Here is a 25172-nt window from a genome sequence, read left to right as displayed (position 1 = left end):
TTCAATTTTTACATTCAAAGATTTATATCATCTCAGCATTTTCCTTCTATACAAGACCTACAGATATAGATAAGGAACTGTGACCTAGTCCGCTATTTGCAGATGAACTGAAAGATGGGAGTGGTATTGTGACCTAGAAGCAGTCGTGGCTGTTTGGGGAAGGTGGGAATGAAAACCTTTGCAGAACCACGATGCTGACCAATCACTGTCTGCCACTGCCTGAATGCTCGCTTGTACGCTAAACCTTTTAAATTGTAATATTGTTTTCTCTTTCTTCTTTAACAGTGGCCAACGTTTATTGAGCACTTATCACAATCTAGGCACCGTTCCAATACTTGGCTTGTATTAACAACTTCACTCTTCTACAGTAACACTATGAAATAGGTACTATCATTTTCTCCATTTTATCAATAAAGGAAATTGAGACACAGAGTTTAAGCAGCTTGTCCAAGGTCATACAACTTGTAAATGGTAGTGTTGGAATTGGCATATAGGCATCATCTCTGAAGCATGCACTCGAAAGTACTGGGCTCTGTTACCTCTATAAGAAGTATTTATTTGTGTGAAAAAAAAATCAGAATTTTATACAAGTACATCACCCAAGATAACACCAAAATATAGCCACTACGTTAACTTACTGATTCTGTGATGTCATTGTGGTTTATCTTTATGCAAAACCTTTATCATTTTTCCTTAACATACATTTCCAAAAGGTAAGCGCACTTCTACTGGTTTTTCATGTTTAAAGTCCTTTGGAAGGAGAAGTAGAAAAAGTGCATCCTTTGCTCAAATGACCTTTTTTCTTACAAACACCAATTCTTTCCTTGATTTGTTATTTTGTAATAGCTTTATTGTGATATGTTTCACCTACTATACAATTTAGTCATTTGAAGTGTAAAATTCAGTGTTTTTAGCACACTCAAGAGTTGTGTAACCATCACTGCAATCAATTTTGGGGCATTTTATCATTCCTAAAAGACACCCTATACCCTTCAGCCATCATCTTCCCAATTGCCCCATTCCCCTAGCCCTGAGCAACCACTGATCTACTTTCTGTCTCTTTCTCCATGCCTATTCTGGATATTTTATACAACTGGAGTCACATAATTTTGTGGTTTCTTCCATTTAGCAAAATGTTTTCAAGATCCATTCATGTTGTAGCATGTATCAGTGCTTCATTACTTTTTATTGCCAAATAATACTCCATCATATGGATACACCACTTCTTGTTTGTCCATTCTTCAGTTGATGGACATTTGTGTTGTTTCCACCTTTTGCTTATTATGAATAATGCTATTAACATTCCTGTACATGTTTTTGTGTAGGTATTTGTTTTCATTTCTTTGGGGTATAGACCTAGAAGTAGAATTGCTGGATCATGCGGTAACTCTCTGTTTAACTTTTTGAGGAGTTGCACAACTATGTTGCACAGGTCCTGAACCATTTTACATTCCCATGAACAATGTATGAGGGTTCTAATTTGTCCACATACTTGCTAACACTTCTTATTGTCCACCTTTTTCATTATAGCCATCCCTGTGTGTGTGAAGTGGTATCTAATTGTGGTTTTGATGTACATTTCCATAATGACTAAATGATGTTCAGCATCTTTGCATGTGCTGATTGTCCAGTTCTATATCCTCTTTGGAGATATGTCTATTCAAATCCTTTGCCCATTTTAATTGTACTATTTGCTTTTTTAAATTATTACTTAGGAAGTGTTCTTTATGTATTCTAGATAAATATTCCTTAACAGATAATGATTCGCAAATATTCTCCCTTTCTGTGAATTGTCTTTTCACTTTGTTCTTAATGTCCTTTGAAGCATAGAAATTTAATTTTTTTCTTTTGTTTCTTGTACTTTTGTTTGTTTGTTTCTTGTACTTTTGATATCATATATATGAAGGCTTTGCTTAATGCAGGTCCCACAGATTTATTCTTGTATTTTATATTAGGAGTTGTATTGTTTTAGCTGTTATATTTCAATGTTTGGTCCATCTTGAGTTAATTTTTGTATATGATGTTAAGGTAGGGGTCCAACTTCATTCTTTTGAATGTGGTTATGGTGTTGTCCCCTCACCATTTGTTGAAAAGGTTTATTCTTTCCTTATTAAATTGTCTTGTCCTTGTCAAAAATCAACTGGCCATAGATATATGGGCTAATTTTTGGACTCTCAATTCTAGTCCACTGATCTTTATGTCTGTCCTTATCCCAATACCACACCGTCTTGTTTTTATTGTAGCTTCGTGTAGTTAGTTTTGAAACTGGGACGTGTGAGTCCTGCAGCTTTGTTCGTTTTTTCAAGATTGTTTTGTTTGACCTACCTCCCATGTACTTCCACGTGAATTTTAAGATCAACCTGTCAATTTCTGACAGAAAAAAAAAAAAAAACAAGCCAGCTAGGAATTTAATAGGGGTTGTTTTGAATCTGTATATCAATTAGGGGAGTATTGCCACCATAATAATAGAAAGTCTTCCAATTCAGGAATATGGGATGGTTTTCCATGTATTTAGATCATCTTTAATTTCCTTCAATGTTCTGTAGTTTTCAGAGTATAAAGTTTGCACTTATACTTTGCACAATGAAATACAATTGATTTTTGTATGTTGATCTAATAAACTACAGTGTTCCTGAACTTGCTGATTAGTACTAAAAGGTTTTATTGTGTTTGTGTCTCTATGTGAATTCCTTATTCTTTCTACCTACAAGATCATGTCATTTGCAAATAGAGTTAATTTTACTTCTTCCTTTGGGGAAGCCACTGTGTGTTGAGGGTGCTCAAGACCACCCCAGGTTTGATGACTTCCTAGGAGGACTCACAGGACTTGGCATTTAGTTGCACTCATAACTTGTATTTCTTACAACAGACAGGTACAAAGCCAAATCAGCAAAGAGAAAAGGCACATGAGATGAGATCTGGAAAACCTGGCACAAGCTTTCAAGGGCTCTGTTCCAGAGGAGTCACAAAGACAGCACTTAATTAATTCCCCCAGCGACAAGATGGGACACATGTGAAATGTTGCCAATCAGGGACTTCTTTCCAGGCTCGGTGCAGGTTTGATATTGGTGGGTAGTCACATAGGCATCCTACCCCTCGCAGGTACCAAAATTTCCTTGCTCCAGGAAGGGAAGCAGGTGTTTAGCATAATCCTCATTGTTTACTTCCTGAATCCAAGTTCCTAGATGCCAGCCTAAGGCTTATTTTGCAATCAGGCCTTTCTAAGGATAAGCAGTCCAGGCCTGCTATGTTAACTCTTTCTGTACTGACTTCTAATACCACAAGATTTCATTTTTTTCTCCAGAAAGTTTTTTCTTAATTAATTAAAAAAAATTATATAAGGTTACTTTCCATTTACAGTTATTATAAAACATTGGCTCTATTTCCCGTGTTGTACAACACATCCTTGAGCCTGTCTTACACCTAGTAGTTTGTACCTCCCACTCCCATGTTGCCCTCCCCACTTCCCCTTCCCCACTGGTAACCACTACTTTGTTCTCTCTGTCTGTGGGTCTGCTTCTTTTTTGTTATATTCAGTAGTTTGCTGTATTTTTTAGATTCCACATATAAGTGATATCACACAGTATTTGTCTTTCTCTGTCTGACTTATTTCACTTAGCATAATAGCCTCCAAGTCCATCCATGTTGCTGCAGATGACATTATTTCATTCTTTTTTGTGGCTGAGTAGTATTCCGTTATATATACACCACATCTTCTTCATCTATTAATCTGTTGATGGACACTTAGGTTGCTTCCGTGTCTTGGCAATTGTAAATAATGCTGCTATGAACATTGGGGTGCGTGTGTCTTTTGAATTAGTGTTTTAATTTTTTTCAGATATATACCCAGGAGTGGAATTACTGAGTCATATAGTAGTTCTGGTTTTACTTTTTGAGAAACTTCCATGCTGTTTTCCACAGTGGCTGCACCAATTTACCTTCTCACCAACAGTGTAGAGGCATTCCCTTTTCTCCACATCCTCGCCAACAACACATTTGTTATTTGTATTCTTGTGATGATAGCCATTCTGACAGGTGCTATCTCATTGTGGTTTGATTTGCATTTTACAGGATTTAATTCTGAAGTGATGAAAATGTTCTGGAGTTACATGCTGATGGTGGTTGCACAACTTTTTGAATATACTAAAATCTACTGAACTGTACACTTTAAAAGTGTGAATTTTTGGTTTGTGAATTACATCTCAGTAAATAGAAATAAATGTATAATAAAAAAGTGTTTCTTCTCAGGCTCACATGGAGCATTCACCAAGATGGACCACCTTAACAAATTTAACAGAATATAAGTCACATAATGTCTGTTCTCAGACCACAGTGAAATTAAGCTAGAAATCAATATCAGAAAGATAACTGGAAAATCCTAAAATACATGGAAATTAAACAGCACACTTCTAAATTACAGATGGGTCAAAGAAGAAATCTCAAAAGAAATTTTAAGAATATTTTGAATTAAATGAACATGAAAGCACAATATCAAAAAAGAAAGAAAGAATGGATAAACAGTGGTTCATCCAGAGAAGGGAATGTTGTTCAGCACTAAAAAGAACTGAGCTATCACGTCATGGAGGAAACTTAAATGCATATTACTAAATGAAGGAAGCCAATTTGAAAAGACTACATATTGTATGATTCCAACAATATGACATTCTGGAAAAGGCAAAACTATGTAGACAATAAAAAATCAGTGGTTGCCGTGCATTGTGTCTGGGAGAGATGAATTGGCAGAGCACAGAGGGATCTTGAGGGCAATGAAACTCCTCTGCATGGCACTATAATGATGGATACGTGCCATTACACATTTGTCCAAACCCATAGAATGCACCACACCCATGAGTAATGTCAGCTGTGACCTTTGGGTGATGATGACGTGTCATCAGTTGTAACAAATGTAGCGCTCTGGTGAGTGATGTTGATAATGGAGGCTCTGCAAGGGGCATATGGGAAATCTGTACTTTCCCCTCAATTTTGCTATAAACCTAAAACTGCTCTTAAAAATCATCTTAAAAAATGAATATACCAAAAAATGAATTTTGTGGCCCAGGAGGAAAACCCTGTATATTTTTTAACAGACTTTTTAGGTTAAAGAGATCTGTTACATAGTTGACATCATACTGAATATACAGTTTTTTAATATAAAAATTTTTAAATTGAAGTATAGTTGATTTACAGTGTTTTAGGTATGCAGCAAAGTGGTTCAGTTATATGTATATTATATATATATAATTTTTAGATTCTTTTCCATTATACAAGGTATTGAATATGGTTCCCTGTTGCCTTTGTTATTTATCTGTTTTATATATAGTACTGTGTGTCTGTTAATCCCAAATTCCGTTTATCCCTCCCCCATTTTTCCCCTTTGGTAACAGTGAGACTGTTTTCTATGTGAATGTACAGCTTTGTATTCTGCTCTCTTCATGCTGCATTATCTTGTACCATATAACATCTAAAATGACAGTTGTGAAATCTAATGATATGTGTGTGTATATATATATATCTATATATATATAGACTACAAAGAGGTTGGGAATTAATTTTTTTGATTTCCTATTTTTCCTTCTTATGATTGTAATTGATTTGTTCTGAGGTACTTCATATAGGATTTTCGATGGGAAAATGAAAGACAGAATCAAATGTGATGGTGAATCTGAGATACCAGATTTCAGAAATGTTAACATTTGAAAAAACAACGGGCATCTTAGTACTCAAGCCAAGTTTTATTTGGAGTTTATAACACATGAAAGAGGGACTTTCACTTCCCTTTCCTTTCTCCTTCCCACACATTTTGTTGTACAGGTGCTTTTATAAGCAACCTGAGTCATAGGGCGTCTTAGTGAACTGCCCGAGGTTATACCAGAAATTGGTAGCCAATTGACTCTAGACTCCACCAGTTTCTCCATCCCTGCCATTGTGCTGTAGCAGTTCCCTGCTTGGAAAATACCATTGTACTAAGGCAGTGATCCTGGCTCAGAGGCGTTCCAGAAGCCTGCTCTCCTCCTCGGAAGGTGTGCAAGGTTCTGCACTTTTTGCTTCCAGTCTTGCTTTCTAGCTTTAGCTAGACTATCCCACGCTCTAAACTCAAACCACTTCAGGCCATGTACAGTCCCTGATGCCTTCACCCACTCCTCTGTCGGAGCCTTGCTCCTTCTACCTAGAATGTCCTTCTTTATTCCCCTGTCGAAGTATTTGAATCCTAGTCAGTTTTCAAGGCCCAGCTCAGATGTCACATCATCCATGAAATCTTCCATTTTCTTAATCTCTCAATTTAGAAGCAACAATCTCTCCCCTCCCTGCACCCTATATTGTATATTTCTGTGACAGCACATGCTGTACTGCAGATGATGGCCAGTTATTTACATGCCATGTCTTCTGTTAATTTTTAAGCTTAAGGTGAAAAGGCCTTTCATATTCCAGTGGGCCACAGAACCTAGCAGAGAGGGGCAAATAGAGACCCAGTAGATGCTGGGTGTCTTGAATTACAGTAGATCAGAAGGAGGTTGTTAGCAGAAGGGTTTAGCAAGAATCTCGGTTTTCTTTTGTTAGTACAGAATTATGCAAGTCTTTTATATTGTACTTTTATTGTAGAACAGAGTACTGCATAGTTTGTTGTACTGTAGTCTAATGGAAATTCATCTTGTGATGGTTTCAGAATTAGCCTTTTATTTGTTTCACTATTTAAAGCATAACACTTGTCAAGGCAGCACTTCAGTTTGTTGCATGTGCTAAGTCATTACTGTTTACAGACAGTACAGTGTATCTGACGTTCATATTGAAAGGGAAAAATTACGCTCATACAATCCCATCTGCCTCGCAACAGGATTTAGGGCTCAAAACAAAGCCTAATTTTATTTGAGTCATCAGCAATAGTAAACTTTCAAAGAGATGATTGCTAAAAGTAAGTAAGCACTATTGTTAAGAATTTCAGGCTGTAAAAATAATGGAGTTTCTGGCAAAAGATTGTTTATAAACATTCTTGGTATGATTTGGGATGAAATTCCTCCAGGAAGAAAATGGAAGGTTAAGGAACTATAGCTAGCTAGTAATTTGTATTAGAGCTAATTGAGTGTATTCTTCTGCATGCAGATTTTATTTATTTTATTTTATTTTATTTACGATTGAAGTTTAGTTGATTTATAATGTGTTAGTTTCTGGTGTGTAGCATAGTGATTCAGTCATACATATACATATTCTTTTTCATTATAGGTTATTAACAAGCTATTGAATATAGTTCCCTGTGCTATACAGTAGATCCTTGATGTTTATCTGTTTTATATGTAGTAGTGTGTATATGTTAATCCCAAGCTCCTAATTTATCCCTCCCCCTCCTTTTCCCTCTGGTAACCATAAGTTTGTTTTCTATGTCTGTGAGTCTATTTCTGTTTTGTAAATAAGTTCATTTGTGCCATTTTTTAGATTCCATGTGTAAGTGATATTATATGATATTTATCTTTCTCTGTCTGACTTACTTCACTTAGTATGATAATCTCTAGATCCATCTATGTTGCTGCAAATGGCATTATTTCATTCTTTTTTATGGCCTAGTAGTAGTCCATCATGTATGTATACCACATCTTCTTTATCTAGTTATCTGCTGATGGACATTTAGGTTATTTCCATGTCTTGGCTATTGTAAATAGTTCTGCTATGAACATTGGGATGCATGTATCTTTTCAAATTAGGGTTTTCTCTGGATATATGCACACGAATGGGATTGCTGGATCAAAGGGTAACTCTATTTTTAGTTTTTTGAGGAACCTCCATACTGTTCTCCATAGTGACTGCACCAAACTACATTCCCACCAGCAGTGTAGGAGGGCTCCCTTTTACTCACACCCTCTACAGCATTTATTGTTTGTGGACTTTTTAATGATGGTCATTCTGACTGGTGTGAGGTGATACCTCATTGTAGTTTCGATTTGCATTTCTCTGATAATTAGTGTTACTGAGCATCTTTTCATGTGCCTATTGCCCATCTGTATGTCTTCTTCGGAAAAATGCCTTTGAAGGTCTTCTGCCCATTTTTTGATTGGGTTGTTTGGGTTTCTTTTGTTATTGAGGTATATGAGCTGTTTGTACATTCTGGAAATTAAGCCCTTGTCAGTCTCACCATTTGCAAATATTTTCTCCCAGTCCGTAGGTTGTCTTTTTGTTTTGTTTATGGTTTCCTTTGCTGTGCAAAAGATTTTAAGTTTGATTAGTTCCATTTGTTTATTTTTGCTTTTATTTCTATTGCCTTGCCTGACCTAGGAAAACACTGCTATGATTTATATCAGAGAATGTTTTGCCTATGTTTTCTTCTAAGATTTATGGTGTCCTGTCTTATGTTTAAGTCTTTAAGCCATTTTAAGTTTATTTTTGTGTATACGTGAGGGAGTGTTCTAACTTCACTGATTTACATGCAACTGTCCAGCTTTCCCAACAGCACTTACTGAAGAAACTGTCTTTTCTCTATTGTATATTTTCGGCTTGAAGATTAACTGACTGGCGTGCAGATTTCAGATTGCCTGTCTGAAGATTAGGGAACCAAAGGGATGAAACCGTTAAAGATTCTCCTAAATCTTCTACTAGATTCTACCTTGGGTCTGAATGATGCCCGTGCCTAGCAGTTATTCAGTATGAATTTTTTAAATGAATAAAGGCATGTCTGGTAGCCTCTCTGAGCCTGTTTCCTCATCTGTAAGATGAAGGTTTTAACATCCACCTTGGAGGACTGTTGTTAAGATGAGAGAAAATGCATACTCCGTACTTTATGTGGTACCTGGCAAGTACTAGGTGCTCAGCAAATATCTACTTTTAATAATTTACTACAATTTCCCCCCATTGTTTTCATATTGGAGGTGGTGGCAGGTTGATTGCCTTCAAAGAGACTGTGTCTTTCTGGTTGACATTTCCTTTATTTCCTTTTCCATTTTAATTTGTGCTCCATTTTTGCCTCTTATTTTTAGGAAAACGTGAGAAGAGAGGTGTTTACTCTCTTAAGTGGTCCATTTGCCCTGGCTCTGTAGTACAAGGGCCGAATGTGCACAGCACGGTTCAGAACTCGTGTTCTTCTGTGGGATATGGACAGAAACCCCAGAGAAGGGAGAGATGTTCATGAGAGGCTGTCTCTGTGAAATAAGGCCCAGGGGTGGAATTATTGCTGTTAAACACCAGAATCTGAAGTAAAATGCTTTCTATAAAATAAGAACGCTCATAGATACCAATTTACCTAACTTTATTAACTATTGTTTTCCCTATGGGAGTCAATAATAAAGTCAGTAGAATTTAAATTCCTTGGAATGGTAATACATACTCAAATCATGGCAGCATAGACTCTCACAGAGCAGGACACGAACGATCATTTATTCTAATCCCACTACATGCTCCATTGTCATCTCCAGCCTCCCTCACTCCAGAGCTGCTTGGCCTGCGTTCAAGCACTGTTAGTGATGGGGAAGGGCTTTTCTGCAGACCATGGCAGTCATTTCTGACGTTTCAACAAGTGCTTCTTTCCGCGGAGTCTGTGTAGCTCTCTCTGTTGCTTCCTGTTTGTCTTCTCTCTCTCTGAAGGGCAGAAACAACCAGCCAACCAACCAACAAAAAAATGTACCTGATCAAATAGGTTTGGGAAATCCTGCATACATAGCCCATTTGGAAGGAGTCGCAGTGTGTGTGTGTGTTTGCTGGGGGAACCCTGCAGTATGCTTAACCCCTGATATTTCACAAACTTATTTGATTGTGAGCCTTTACTTTTACCTAGAACATCTATCCACAATTTAGAACACTATTTGGCATATAGTAGGTGCTTGATAATATGTGTTTCTAAAAAGTGAATGGATGCAAAACCAATCTTTAAAAATGACAAAGGGCACCCTGTATCAAGGTGACAATTGTTTTTTATCTCTGCAAGTGACACAACCAAAATGGATCAACTAATTGGATGAGTGTACCTTCCTTTGTGAACCATCCTATGTGTATTATTTAGTTCCATACCTTTTAGGACTTTTATATTTGAATTCTGAGCTTGCATCCTCATTTGTACAACTACCTTTTTTTTTTTTAATATTTTTTTGGGGGGAGGAGGTAATTAGGTTTGTTTGTTTGTTTGTTTGTTTATATGCACAACTACCTTTTATATTATAAAAGAAATATTAGTGATGAGTTTGCAATTTATGGCCGTGGCAATAGAAGCTTGTCTCTCTTGCTTCCTGATCAAATGTATGGAATGAATGAGTTGACAAGCATTTTCCTTGTCTTTTGTTTTCAGTTCTTGCCTGACCATGTTTGATTGGGCAAGCACATGGTTCTTCAGCAGAGCTTTTAAATGAAAAGCTGCTCCAGCAGGCTGTTTTTGAGGGTGTTTGTCAGATTACTTGTTGAGTTAGTGCCCTTTTTTTTGGCTTCCCAACTAGCCCTATTGGGGTTCCACAACTAGTCCAAAGTGAGGAGAATGCATACCTTTCATTGTTGAGTGATTGAACTTCCCACATGGGAGAGCTGGGCAAGGTGCCTATCAAATGTGAGTCCGGTCAACTAGAAACATGCTTTAATGTGGACTAGACTCAGCTTTGTGACCTGGGCTTGTTATTTCTCATGCTCTGGAGTGAAAGAGTTTAAAGGGTCAGCAAGAAGAACGTTATAAATCATATTTGTTCTCACTTTTGCATTTTGCGAGGTGATCTGTGTGGAGATTCAAGAGGGTTAGATACAAAGCTGAGTGTAACTCAGCGTCGGCTTTCTCCCAAGTCTGTACCCTCTCTATTTCTTTGTTCTCAGCAACAAGCCCACCTTGTCTTTTGTGTCCGCTCAGTGATAACCCCGTGTCTTCTGCTTCCCTTTCCTGTAATCTCCTCTCCCTTCGGTCTGTTCCAACCAAGCTTGATCATTTCTTAAGGTAATAACATCTTCTTTTTTAACCCTTCTTTCTGTTTTTTAATTGAGGTGCAGTTGATGTACAGTATTATATAAGTTTCAGGTGCACAACATAGTAATTCACACGTTTTAAAGACTATAGTCCATTTATACTTATTATAAAATATTGGCTATATTTCCCTGTGCTGTACAACATATTCTGGTGGCTTATTTGTGTTATACCTGGTAGTCTGTACCTCTTGATTTCCTCTTCCAATTTCCCCCCACCTCAACCCTGTAACCACTGGTTTGTTGCCTATCCCTGTGAGTCTGCTTCTTTGAACCATTATTTCATCCTTTCTCATTAGTAGGGAAATGTGATTTTGTTGCCACAATTGCAGGAGACATTTTACGCTGGAAACATCAGTATGTTTTCCTTATATCTGTGGATTTTACTTGCTGTTGGATCGCAGAGAATGTAAGGGACTCAGAAAGCATTTGTTGTGTTGCCTTCACTTCTAAAATGGGGTGGGGAGTAATGAGGTAAGGGGTGGAGAGTGACTTGCTCCAGGTCACGGAGCTGCTCAGTGGCCAGGCCAGCACTCAGCCCAGGTCCTCCCACTCCCAGCCTTTGGCCTTTTATTTTATGCCCTGACACCTCTCTTATCACATGAATGGATTAGCAACCGCCTGGATGGTGTGTGAGGAATCAGGTCACAGATATTAGTATTTCCAGATCTGCCCTTCGCCATGAAACTCATCAATTTGTCTTGTTAGATTTCCTACTGATCAAAGCAGGGGAGAAATTTGAGTCTTATTTTGTAGGACTGTTTTCATGCCTAATGCTCTCTCATCTAAACGGCAAAACACGTTTGGGGCGTTGCCACTTGTGCAGGCCTCTGAGCAGAGAAAGTTCTAGTCCTCTTTGCATTATCGCCATCTCATCCTTCCTTCAGGCATCCATGCCTGAAAATGTCAGTGTGTGTGGCACACATTTGTGACGGGCACAAACATTGTTTTATCTGAGGAAACATGTAGCATTGTGAAACTGACTGTGTTCGGCAGTCTGGATGTGAAGACTGGGACATCCCAGGAGCCTAATGTTTTAGAATAATGAGACATGTTTAGGAATTGAGTTTTATGTCCTGACAAATTATGGATTTTTAACAGCATGTTATCTTATGAACATCAATTTGTCAATTTCTATATGTTTCAACTCGGAGGTGTGTGTGTGAGCTGTGGGTGGTGCTGTGACAGACAGAGCCCCTATTCCACTGTCTAGGGTGGGTAGTTGACAACTTGTTTGTGCAGTGCTCTTGAGCAGGATTGGCCCCGGTCAGCCACATGTACATGGAATGATTGGAAAAGCACTGAGAAGGGCAGCTGGTCACCTGCCTGACACCACCAGAGACCAGGTTTTTGAAGGCCCTTTGGATCCGAGAGCGCGTGGAAAATATGGCTTCTCTGAGAGGTGTGGAACCACAGGCATTAAAAGCAACAATCCAAAATAGCTGAGTTTCATAACTCATTTTCTTTTAAAAAGTTATCCTTGCTCATGGACCAGAGGCAGGTTGTGGACTTTGATTTTGGGCCCCTGTAGAGTTCATTAGCATTGAACATGACACATCGGTGCTTAAGATCTGGGACAACTAAAACATATTGAACGTTGCACGGATGTGTTCCATCTCTAATGATCGAAGAGGAGTTAATATGCTGCCGTGTATTGAACACTGACTCTTAGGCCAGTTATTTTGCATTTGGTTGGCACAGCACCCTGTGGGGTAGATATTATTATGCCCAGTTTACATGTGAGGAAACTTGAGGGTCTGAGAGGCTAAGGAACTTGCACGTATTTGTTCAGCCAGTAAATGCAACAAGCTGGGATCTGAATCCAGGTCTCTTTGACTCAAAAGCCATAGGCCTAACTTGCTCTTGGGCTCTTCTCCTCACCTATAAGATGGGATAATAATACCTCTCTCTAGGTTATTTTAAGGAGCCAATACGATAAAAGATCAGAAAAGTGCTTTGTAATGGCTAATAAAGCTTTGCAGGATGAAAGGCGTTATCAGAAGTAGAAGGCAATATGCTACAGTGGCTCTGCGTGCCTGTCTACCCTTTAGACAAATCCAGATGTCCCTGGAGGTTGGACCTTTGCCCCTGGCTTTCTGGTGAGTGAGAGTCATTTATGTCCTGGGCATAGATTTTGAGAACTGGGACACTGGTCCTACTTACCCAGTGATATTTGCCAGTATGATTTCCCTGTTAAGTACCTGAGAGGAATAAAGAGGAGGCCAGCAGTGCGTCTGGGGACACAGAGCTGCGGGACCCGCAGAGTTCTTTGCAGCGCGGTGAGAAACGCCGGTGTGCACTTCCAGCTGTCCTCTAACATGCACATCATTTCTCTCCCTCTTGTCTTAGAAACCGAGGTGCTCTTCCGCATAAAGGACATCAGCCATTTCTTAATGCAAGACATCGCCTTCTTGTCTGGTAAGCAGACTCTTTCATATATTTCGATCAAATGAGCGTATGAATCTGTTAGCACAGTTAGTTGGGTCCTTCTTTTATAAGTGGCTATATAATTTGTATATTTTAATAAGCATTTCTACATTGTGCATGTAGTTGCTAAACAAATGGACATTGAGAGAATAACTAGAGGTTTTAAATATGTTTAGATATGTGATTAAGACCAATCACGCCAGCCTTGCGCATTGGACGTTCAGGCAAGGCTTTGGCCACCCATGATGGGTTTATTACAGTGCTGTCAAGTCACCCTGATGAAGCAGAATGTACTAAGATGATTTTTAAGGATTTTATTTACACATGATTGAAAAAGTTTACTTCTCTAAAATATGTATATGTATTTGTATGTGCATATGCATTTGTATATAACTCCTAGAAATTGTGAGAAAATATACATCACATAAAATTTACCATCTTAACTATTTTTAAGTGTACAGTTCAGTGGCATTAAATGCATTCACATTGTTGTGCAACCATCACCACCATCCATCTCCAGAACTCTTTTTGGCTTGTAAAACCGAAACGCTGTACCATTAAAAAATACCCCCTCATTCCATCTTCCCTCAAGCCCCGGCAGCTACCATTCTACTTCCTGTCTCTAGGCATTTGACTTTCCTAGATACCTCGTGTGACAGACCACATTTGTTTGTCCACTCATCCATTGATGGACACTTGGGTTGCTTCCACCTTTTGGCAATTGTGAATAATACTGCTTAATAGCATTACATATTTTTAGAGCTATAGGTATGGTAAACCACCCCTCTCTTTTTAACTTGGTCGAATGTATAGGGAAAGTTTTGCTTAAAGACAAGCAAATTACCTTCAGGTGTTAGAGTAACTTGAACTATGCCTTTAAACATTATATTTATTCTATTAAATAGATAAGAAAAGTTTACGAGTATATGCACTGTTTGCATGAAAATACTTCCTAGGTGTTGCGAGTACAAGAGACCATCTTATTCTTTTTAATTAGTTTAATTATTTCTCCTAAAATGATAGCTACATGCTCGGTTTACTAAACAAGCATTTACTTTATAGATGATCCTAATTGGACACTTCAGTCCGGCCTCTGCTTTAATGATTATAATTAGCAGTAATTGTGAATTAGTGGTGGCTTAATTGATGTGGTTTTATGTTTTATTTTGTAAGTGGTATAAATGTGTGATATGCTTTCACTGTCGAGATTTGGGGATTTTACTGAAGCTCATCAATGTTTTTCAAACTGTGTCCCAAAGAGAACCGCCCCCGGGGCCTGCTCCCACCCGCCAGACCCCTCTCCACAATTTCCTTCCGTATCTCCTTTTTGTAGTTGCTTTCAGAATGCTTCTATCTATGGTTTCTTTTGATGAAAGAGTTCCCAATGGGAAAAATAATTCAAACCTCCCAATTTAGGATATAAATATCTCCTTTGTTCTTTTCTCACACAAGTTTACCACCTGGTATATCACTTGTAGGTACTCAGTAATAATAACAGCTTCTAGTTTAGTGGATGACAGGTTGCCCTTATAAGAATGTTGCATTCTTTCATTAGATAGGCAGAGTTTGCTGAAGTGCCGCTTGGCAAGTCTAAGTCATGTTAGATATAATACATAGGTTGCATTATGTGTTACATGTTATTTATATTACTAGTTCTACACCACGCCCTACCTGTAGAGGCCCTCTGTCTAACAGTTGGCTGAATCTCTTGGTTCAGAGTCGTACAGTGTCTTTTCTTTAGAGTTTCTTTAAAACTTGGGTGGAGGCCATCATTTTCCATGATTATCTTTCTTCATCTTGCTCTTGAAGTCTAGAATATTATAAAGGTTTATCATTATTTGCTTTAATACTTTGGACTAGTTTGATTCAAAAACTACTTTGGGAATGGGGACCCTCCCTTAAGTTTCCATTGATAAAGATTAAGGCAAGGAATAAATCTGATCTTTTCCCAAGTGCACGAGAGGAGAATGTGTGTTCTACTTTTGTTGGGTGGAGTGGTCTACAAGCATCAATTAAGTCATGTTGGTGAGACTGCTGTTCAGTTGCACTGTTTCCTTGGGAATTTCCTGTCTACTTGTTCTACCAACTATTGAAAGGGGTTGTGAAATTTCTAAAATTGTGTATTTGTCTGTTAATCCTTGCAGCTCTGTCAGTTTTTCTTTCATGCATTTCCAAGCGCTGTTATAAGATACATAAGCACTTAGGATTATCATATCCTCTTGTTAAATTTAGTGCTATTTGATTATCAAATGATCTTAATATCTAGTAATGTACTTGACTCTGAAATCTACTTTGCTAAAATTAGACAGCTTCCTTTTGACTAATTAGCATGATATATCTTTTGCCATCTTTTTGCTTTTAATGCATTGTGTCTTTGTATTTAAATTGTGTTTCTTGTAGGCAGTATATATAGTTGGGTTTTTATTTTTTTATCCAATTATAATCTCCAACTTTTAATTGGGGTCTCAAAATCATTTACATTTAATATGATTTTTTTCACATGGCTGGGTTTAAATCTACCATCTTAATATTTGTTTTTGATTTGTCCGTTAGCTCTTTTCCCCCCTTCATTTCTGCTTTCTTTTGGAATTAGTTTTATCATTCTATTATATCTTCTTTGCCTTTGACATGTTTTTATTGCATATTGAATTTTTATATCCTGTATCTTTATTCACATAAATTCAGCCAAATAAGAATTACAACTACGCCTCTGGAAAAAAAAACTTTTAGCAAGCAAAATTCAAAGACCACCCTATAACTTTCCTTGTAAAATAATCATTCAACTTCCACTTAGCACTAAATATTTATTAAGCATCTACTCTGTGCCTAGGTGTTAGGCTGGCTACAGAGTGGGACCTTAGACACATGTAAGGCACATCCTTGCAATTAGGTGGCTTTCATTCTCAATTTTCCTCATCCTCCAGGCTGTGTAGAGGGCTATGGAGTGGGGTGCACACTGAATTTTAACCCACAGAGAATTCGTAGTCTTTCTTTGCATTAGTTAGATTCTGATACCATGGTTGCTGTCATTGTGTATGCTGTTTCTTCCACCAATCTGTTAGGCCATCACTTATTTCCTGCAGTTTGTATCCTGTATTCTTTCATGTTCACCATGACTCTAAGTGGTCAATTACTCATTTTGAATGTAGGCTCATAGCACTGGTATAGAAACAGTTATTTCCCAATAGTCATGGTTGTCCAATATGAGGAGTCAGCTATATTTTCAGCTACATTTATTACACACATTTTGTGAAACTTTTTTCTGACTATATTCACTCATTTTGTCTTCTCTCCTCTCTCTTCCTCTTTCTTTCTTTCTTTCTTTCTTTCTTTCTTTCTTTCTTTCTTTCTTTCTTTCTTTCTTTCTTTCTTTCATTTCAAAACCACTCTGGCACATTTTAAACTTAAGCAGGAGCCTGGTGCAACTTTGGTTTCTGTGGAAATCATCAATCATTCTTATAAAAGTTGCATTGGCCCCAAACCGTCTTCTTATCACCCCTCTCAAATCTAAAATCCTCTTCCTTGTATTGCTGTTATGTAAATGTTAATTTGGTTTTTTATACTATTTTAGGTGGCCGTGGAAAGGACAATGCTTGGATCATTACGTTTCCAGAAAATTGTAATTTCAGATGCATACCAGAAGAAGTGATTGCAAAAGTGCTGACTTACTTAACATCTATTGCAAGGTATAGCATTTCATTGCATTTTTTTTCAATTTGTTTTATATTGGATACCCATTTGAATGTAGTAACAAGAAAATGGATTTTAGTGTGGCTATTATTAGTATTGTAAATGATCATAAGACTCACCTTCAAAGTAGATAAGAAAGAAAACTTAGAAGGGGAAGCTGAAAGCTACCTAAATTGCCATAAAAATTATACTGAGGGTCTATGAAAACAAAATTGAGGGCCTAGAAGTATTTGTCTCCATTGAAGAAGATCATAGTATTGAAAATGATCACACATAAAGCCTTCAATTTGCCTAAAAGGAAATCTCACTATCCACGTGTGAGGACAGCTATTCTTTATTTCTTCCAAGGATGAACATTAAATAGACTCAGATGTGATACTGGAATAGATAGGAGTACCTTCTTGATGTTAGCCATCATTTGAGATGAGAATACTTTAAGGGGAAAGTTTCAAAAGCTTCCTTAAAGATTTTATTTAAGTTGAAAACAATTTTTTTTAAAGGAAATAGTTTCCAGTTATTAAGCATGAAGACCAAAATGGCACAAATCTAGGATGGTAATATTGTGAAGAGTCTCACGAACAAAAATCAAGTCCCAGAAAACTAAATTTACAGTGCACCCCTGAAAGCTTGAAAGTGGTCTTTTTAGGGCAAATAAAAGTTCTGTTATCCATTAAACTGCCTTCCTTCAAGGAACAGACAAGAGATATGAACATGTATATAACAGGATTTGAATGGGTGAGTGAATGGATCATTGGCTCATGATGGTTTGCCATGAAAAGTTAAATCTGATGTCACAAAGGTTTTCCCATGCCCCAAATCACAGTATTCCAGATTTATTTTAGTAGTCTGCCTGCATTACACATTACTTGTCTATTTAAAAGATTGACATCAGTAACAGAAAAGAAATTTTAAACAGTGAGTAGCAGAATATGGAATTTAATTGGTTTTCCAACGTAGCACTTTGTGATAGCTTTCCAAATCCAAATCTATCCTCAGTCAAGACATCATGTGTAAATGAAATAATCAGAAGTAAGGACATATCTAGGAAATATAGATTATTGTTAAGAAAAATATATTATCTCCTCTTACTTTGTAGGCAAAATGGATCTGACTCCCGGTTTACCATTATTCTTGATCGAAGGTTGGATACCTGGTCTTCTCTCAAAATCTCTCTCCAAAAAATTTCAGTAAGTACCAATTCATCCTACAGTAACTTCTTAATTTTTTTGCATTATACTTTCTGATGATGGGGGTACAGATTATTTTGATACTGTTAGAGACAATAAAAATAGATGGGGTGGGGAGGTAGGAAAGTAGAGAGAAGAGTCGGTAGAGGAGTTTGAGCTAAACAACTCCACCCAAAATAGAACCTAATAGGAAAGAGCGAGTAGTTAATGGTTCAACTTGAGTGACAAGAGACTCGTGATTCCCTATGCCTTTCAAAGCAAGGCAAGTTTTTATGGGAACTTTTTGAAAAATGGAAATAGCTGTGTTGTATACCCATTGTATATGGAAAAGTGTAAAGAAGGCTCAACACAATAGCCAGTAATCCAACCATCCAGAGATAAGCACTTTTTAACATTTTGGTGTGTATCTTCCTAGACTTTTTTCCCACGGGGTAGAGTGGGAAGCCAGTCACCCGCAAAATGACATATCTTACCTCTTGGAATCTAGTCCCTAGCTCCCCAAGACCCACACAGAGAAAAGAGCTTCCCTAAAGGAGACAGTATAAGAGATGCAATCCTGTCCACAGCCAAGATGATCTTTTACATCATTAGGCTCATCTGGGTATTGTCTGACACTTCTCTTTCATAGAAGAAGAGGGAGATGAGGAACCCGTAGACTCCTCCTGAGCTGGTAAGAGTGGGCCTGTCAGCGGAAGTACCATTGTGGTCAACTTCCGCTATCCAACCAGAGTAGCTGAGAATCAATATATGGTTTTCTTTGAGAGCCCAGTATCATCAACCATATGAAGTTCTTCCTTGTCTCCTGACTGACCCAGGAGGCCACACCCATCAGAGGCAGTCAATTTAGTTGTGAAGGCAAGACACAAATCTAAGTTGGTGGACTTCTGAGCCAGTGTTCTTTTTGCTGATCAGTATGAGAAATGCACTGGCACTCGCGTGGTAAAATGAATGAGATCGTTATTCATCTTGTACGCAGTACGAATGATTCCTCGTCTCGGGCATGTCAGCAGTGGGATTTTTTGTTTATTTCTTATAACAGAGGTACTTAATCATAAGCAATGGAGAGAAGAGTTAATACCAGATTCACACACGTTACCAAAATAAAATAGTAAAACCTGGACTTTATATAATGTATTTTTGCTTTTTCAAAAGTGGTCACATTTATTGAGTAATGCTGATTGTCTTTGTTTCCTGATGAAGCCCTGCCAGCAGGTATCAGTATAATTGTCCTATAGATGAGGGAAGTACATTGATACACGCACTTTGGAAAGGTTATGTGATGAATCCAAAGTCAAACAGCTAAGTAATGAAAAGAGCCTAAGCAAGAATAGCATTTCCATGAATTCCAGTTGATGGCCTTTCCACCTGCTGCTTTCTCCCATTTTCCGAATGACTTTTGATGAGACAGATGAATTTGTTTTTTTTACAAAAAGGTAAAATTCCTTTGGAGAGAGTACAGCTGCCCTCCATATACTTTTGAGCCCTGTCGATGGAGCTGAATAACGTAAAAGCCCTGCTTTGGCCTTTAGGATTGGTCCTCGGGCTTGTTGAACAGACTTTAGTTTATGACAATAATCAATTCTTTTATACTAAATATAGCACTTGTTACAATAAAACTTTTTTTAATCACCCAGACCAGCTTTTTTTTTCTTTTAGCCAAAACTACCTGCTTGATGAAATTAATTTTCATTGAGTGACTGATTGGCACACAGCACCAATTTTTTGATAAAGTTTTATTTTCATTAATCAAATAGGTTGCTTGGAACAGAGGTCTTTGCCATGTACAGATAGGTGGAACTGTCTTTGGTATGTTATTTTAAACTCTTACCTATGAAGTAATTATGCAATTTAGTTTGGAGACTTGAATTTCTAGATTCAAAAAGAAACTATGCAGTTAGGTTCAATTTCATAATGATAGGAGATTTTTTTTTTAAGTTATACATTTTGGGGAAATGTTTATTTGGGAGAGAATCCTATCCATCTTAGAAAGTTTGCATGCTCTATTCTTTCTAGATTATCGTCAGGGCAAAATTACACAAACTGTTAACCTTTCAAAAGGCTTAAACCCAGGATAGAATTTAACCTAAAAAAAAAAACCAGAACTGAATTTTGAGTTACAGATCAGGGTAGGACAAGAATAAAGATATCAGTGAATACTACCTTCACAAAGATTCTTAGCATTCCACCTTAAAAATCGAACTGCGCAGAGGAAAAAGCCAGTCCCATCAAGCTCCTAGGAGGAGAGTCTTTTTTTTTCCTTCCTCTACACTTAGGATGTGCCTGATCGTCTTGAGCAGTCCAGCACCAGCTAATCCATGAGGCTCAATCAGGCTAAGTAATTGGGGGACTGTGTCGACTCTGAATTACAATGAACAGCAGGGAAGGATCTGTCAGCTGACTAATCAGGGATAGTGGGGTTTTTTTTTTTTTTGCAGCGCTGCCACGGTGGTAATGGAAGCAGCCACGGTAGCTTTGTTTGATAGAGATTTTTGGCTGCCGCTTTTAAATACCACCTAAGAAGCAGCTCATATTTCATCAATGTTGCATTGACAATTCGAAAAGAAGAGTGTTATTGTGTATAGGCGAGATGGCAGAAGCAACTCCCCCGAGAGGCAAGATGAGGTTCAGAAGGAATGCGGTAAGGGCTCTGCCTGCAGTCCTGGAAAGCCTATTCCCAAGTTCAAGTGCAAGGGTGCTGCAGCATGGTGCTATAGCACAAGCTGCTGAATGGGGCTTTTAAGGACAGATGGCGAGAATGGAGACTTGTCTTTGCATGGATTTGCATTGATGTGATGACTGTGATATGGACATAGGGAAACATAAAGGAGTCAAGGAGGTAGAATGTCATTTCAAAATCTAAATGTGCTCAAGGTTATAAGGAAGCACCGTTAGTCATGTTATTTTAGACTGTACAAACAATTTTGAAGTGTTTGGCAGAATAGCTTGAAATCACTAGTTAAAATAATATCTGACAAAAGGATTCTTCCTTCCTTTCACCATGGTCAAGTAGAGTATGATGTGGACAGATCTGGAGCCGACTTCATCAGCATTTAAAAAGACAGCCCTTCCTGGGTGTTACTGTACAAGTGAAAAAAATTGTAAAGTCTAATGATTTGAAACCTTTCTGATTTCAATTCTTCCCCAAATTCAAACTTTAAAGATGCAGAATTCTAGCCTGTTGACAACTTTTTTTTAAAGAGGCAAAAAAGTGACTCATTTTTCATTATAGTCTGGAATTTAGAAATTTCTCCTTTCAGATACATTTCAAACACTTTTCTACCTCAGATTGGTTCACTTGTATCCTAAATTCCCAGCAAATTTCTAAAGGGAAAATATCCCTACAAAATAGGTGTATTCTGGAGAAATGTGAAATAACACTAGCTAATTTATTAGCTAGCTGATCATCAACAAGGTTTTCAGTGCTACTCTTTTTCTTTCAAAACTTAAGACGTTATTGATGTTATGATTTAAAATATAATACTTGCTTATTTAAATAATCAAGACAACACACAAAAAATAAGAAACTAAAAGTCAGTCATAGAAAAAAATGACACTTGGTATCAAAAGTAAGATAAGGGAAATAAATCAGTATGAATGACAGTGAGCATCAATGGGTGAGTAGATGATTTTTTCCTAATAAAGCTCTTAGCACCAAATGCTATTTTAAAAATTACAGTTTAGGATGTGAGTCTTTTTATTTTGACAAAATTGTATCTTCAGCTTTACACATGATTTTGTATTATGGGAATAATAGCTTCAGATTTTTAACAGACAATTTATGGTGCACAAGTAATGCCTGTGTATCTGCTTTGCAATATTGGGTGCAACTGATGTTAGTACTTTTGTTATCAAAAGTAATTTACTTAAGCTTTCAGAAAATTCCCAAGTCCTTTACGTGCATACGTATTTTCCCAGTTCTGAACTTTGTTTTGCATATATACACATATACAAATATACACGCAAAAAGAACACACAGTACTCATTGAATAGATATGTCTAGTACTGTGCTACACACACTGTGCCTTACAAAGGTATGGAATGGCTACTGAGCTGAAGGAGTTCTCAATCTAATACAGAAGGTAGGACATGTTCATAAATAACTATTATGAAAGAACTTCTAGCTACGGGGGAAGGCCTCATAAAGGAGATGACATTTGTTTGGACCTTAAGCAAGAGCGTTATGTGTCTGTTAGCTTTCTTTGTTTCTTTCCTCTACTCTTCTCACAAATGAATTACTTTAAGTGGTCCCTAGGAACAGATATGAAATTGAAATGAAACTGGTTAGATTTAAGTCAGAAGCCAAGAACTATAGTGGAAGACAGATTTCTTCCACCAACATGAATAGGGCTTAACCAGAGTAGAAAATCGGAAACTCAGCTGATGACACCGTGGTTTAAGTTTGAAGGCTCTCTGGAGTCGGGCTGATTCTGGAGGCTGTGATAAGGTAGCACCTGAAAAGATGATGACAGCGGATTTAAAGTCCAAAGAGAGGATCAAACTGCTTACTTGGAAACTGCAATGACTGTGAAAGAGTGAGAGAGAAGGTTGAGAATAGATTTGAGACAAGAAGGACGAACCACAAGGAAAGAGTCCTGCCCAGGACAGTCCTGCTCCTGAGGTCATGTGGCAAGTTATTTGACGATCCCTGGAGTAACTCTTACTTTCTGGACTCTTTAAGGGTGGGGTACGTGGGAAGAGTGCGGAAGTAGCTCACAGCACTGGAAACACTTTTCTGTAGCTTGAGGTCATGAGCTTTTCCCCAGTGTATTCTAATGTGATAGTTTGGATGCCAACAACTCAGTATTATGTTCTATAGTGATATTAAATTATAATAGTTTAGTTCAGTAAGCTCCATGATGCTAAATTGTTTCAAACCATTTGTTTTGACTGTTAATATTTGTCTCATTTTGTAGATGTCAATGTCAAGTTATTCCTAAATGCTCGGCAGCAAGTCTGAGCTTGCATTCAGACTATGCAGTGTTAAATGCGGGCCCTAGAAAGGGTTAAGTGTCCTGGAAAGAGCTAGCCCTTGGGATTCAGATAGGCCTGGGTGCCACTGCTCCCTAGCTGGAGCCTTGTGCAAGGAATTGCACCAGACTGGGCTTCAGTTTGCTCATCTGTAAAAAGGACAGAATACCTCCTTCACTGCGATGTTACAAAGGCTACAGGGGAGAACATACGTTTAACAAGCCTGGCACGTTATGTACTAGGCTTTCAGTGAAGAGTTCCCTCTTGTTGTGACTGCAGTTCTTGGTCCTTAAAGATTAAAAAACAAACAAACAAAATGAAACAAAACAAAACAACCCATAGGAATAGAAATTATTTGTATAGTAAAATAATTAAACTTTTGTGTTGGATAAGCCACTTTTAACATTTTTAAAGAAATAACTAGAATAACGGAAAAGTGTGCAGAGGGTATATGAATTGTCTTTCTTCCTGTCTTAGATGCTGCACAAAAGAATATTAAACAAGGCTAATTTCCAGACTTTAGTAGTGAAATGATGCATCAAGGATATGCCTTTTGTCTTTGTCATTGCTGTCCCAGCTGCTGTGACGCCATAACACTGGGTGATTTGAAGGCAGGCATTCGGAGAAGGGAGTACAATCTTCTATAGGAGGGGAAGGGGAGAGAAGGCTAATTCAGTGCCTGTCGACTTGAGGCAGCAGCTGCCGAGGGCGGGGGGTGGAGCCGCGCTCAGGGACAGGAGACCGGGCTCTGAGCCCTAGGAGATGCAGCATGGCCATTTTCACTGAGGTGCCTTTAAGCCGTCACATGTTGGAACTCCAGAAAAAAATCTGCAACCAATGCCTAAAACCAATGCTGCTTTCTTTCTCCTGCTGCATGCGTCTTTTTTTTTTTTTTTTGTAAAGAAAAAAATCCATAAAAGAAAACAAGGCTGACCTTTGCCCACATCCTTTTGCTTTTTTTGACAAGTTCTCAAAAACGATTTATAGTTTTAAAATCTAGGGTTTGATTTTGGAGAAAATAGAAACTGTGCTTTTCCATGTTTATATAACCAGACAGATTAGAGATCCTTAAAGCAACATACCCAAGAATGTAGAAATGTAGTTTCCCCGAAATCAAATGGGAAGAAAGCTGTATGGTGTTGAGCTGTATTTGCTGTAAGATTATGTGCCTCTGATACTGTTTATGATATGTAATATGCTGTTTGATTGCTCAGTTAAATACTAGCTTTAAACTAGATTATCTTGAATCTTTTGCTTATACAAAAACCTATATATAGAGAAAAAGAACTCTCTCTCTACACCTGTATGTATGCTCCGTGCAAACACATCCAAACTGACCTTAAATCCAAATGGCTTTTCAGGTTAAAATTTCTCAAGAGTGCTCCGTTCCCTCCAGATTCTCCTGTCAGGGGTCATAGACAGAGAAGTGGACATACAGTCGATATTGGGCCAGGTTCAGATATGTGAAGCTTTAGTCCAGAGGTTGCAAACCGTTGGTCCAGAGCTGTGTTTTGTTTAGACCATCCGGTGTTTTAAGAAACTTTCTATTTGTTTCCCATCTTTAAAAATCCCACAGAAATCCAGGTTTCTGGCTTCTTTTGAGGAATCATAGATTTGGCAGTGCTGGGCCCACCTTCCCACATGACAGCATTTAACTGAACTGACCAGTGAGCCCCCCATGCTTTCCAGTTTGCCCCAGTCCCCACCATTTCCTAATACTCATCACTGTATAGGAAGAGTGTGAATTGCCACTTTCCACCTTGTTCAGCCTGGGTTTTAATTAAACCCTGCCTACCTCATTAAAACAAAACAAAACAAAAACACACATGGTAGCCATTCAAGTTTGTTGACTTTGCTTTAGGTTTCAGGTGGAGACTATTGACCTTGAACCTGATCCTTGTACCATCTTTGCTATGCTTCTCCAAATTCCTCCTGTTGATCCTTCTTCTATCCATTAGGAGTTTCTGCAGAGGAAGGTGAATCTGG

At 37.9% G+C, this 25172-nt stretch overlaps 1 protein-coding gene across 6 annotated transcripts in view; it reads left to right on the top strand.

The window, feature by feature from the left end:
* The window catches only part of MCF2 (MCF.2 cell line derived transforming sequence), a 98821-nt gene that overhangs the window by 17858 nt on the left and 55791 nt on the right, over window positions 1-25172 (top strand). For 5 of the 6 annotated variants that reach the window (XM_032476132.1, XM_032476129.1, XM_032476130.1 and 2 more), the window contains exons 2-4: window positions 13264-13332; window positions 16913-17027; window positions 18128-18218. In XM_032476132.1, coding sequence (XP_032332023.1) covers window positions 13264-13332; window positions 16913-17027; window positions 18128-18218 — 275 coding nt within the window. Of the gene's footprint in view, window positions 1-13263; window positions 13333-16912; window positions 17028-18127; window positions 18219-20426; window positions 20857-25172 lie in introns of those variants that run through there. The other variant, XM_032476134.1, reaches the window with a different exon arrangement.

This window comes from Camelus ferus, chromosome X, assembly GCF_009834535.1.
Source record: "Camelus ferus isolate YT-003-E chromosome X, BCGSAC_Cfer_1.0, whole genome shotgun sequence".
Classification (NCBI taxonomy): domain Eukaryota; kingdom Metazoa; phylum Chordata; class Mammalia; order Artiodactyla; family Camelidae; genus Camelus; species Camelus ferus.
The sequence above is the reverse complement of the archived record's forward strand: the minus strand, read 5'-3'. Positions and strand labels throughout refer to the sequence as shown.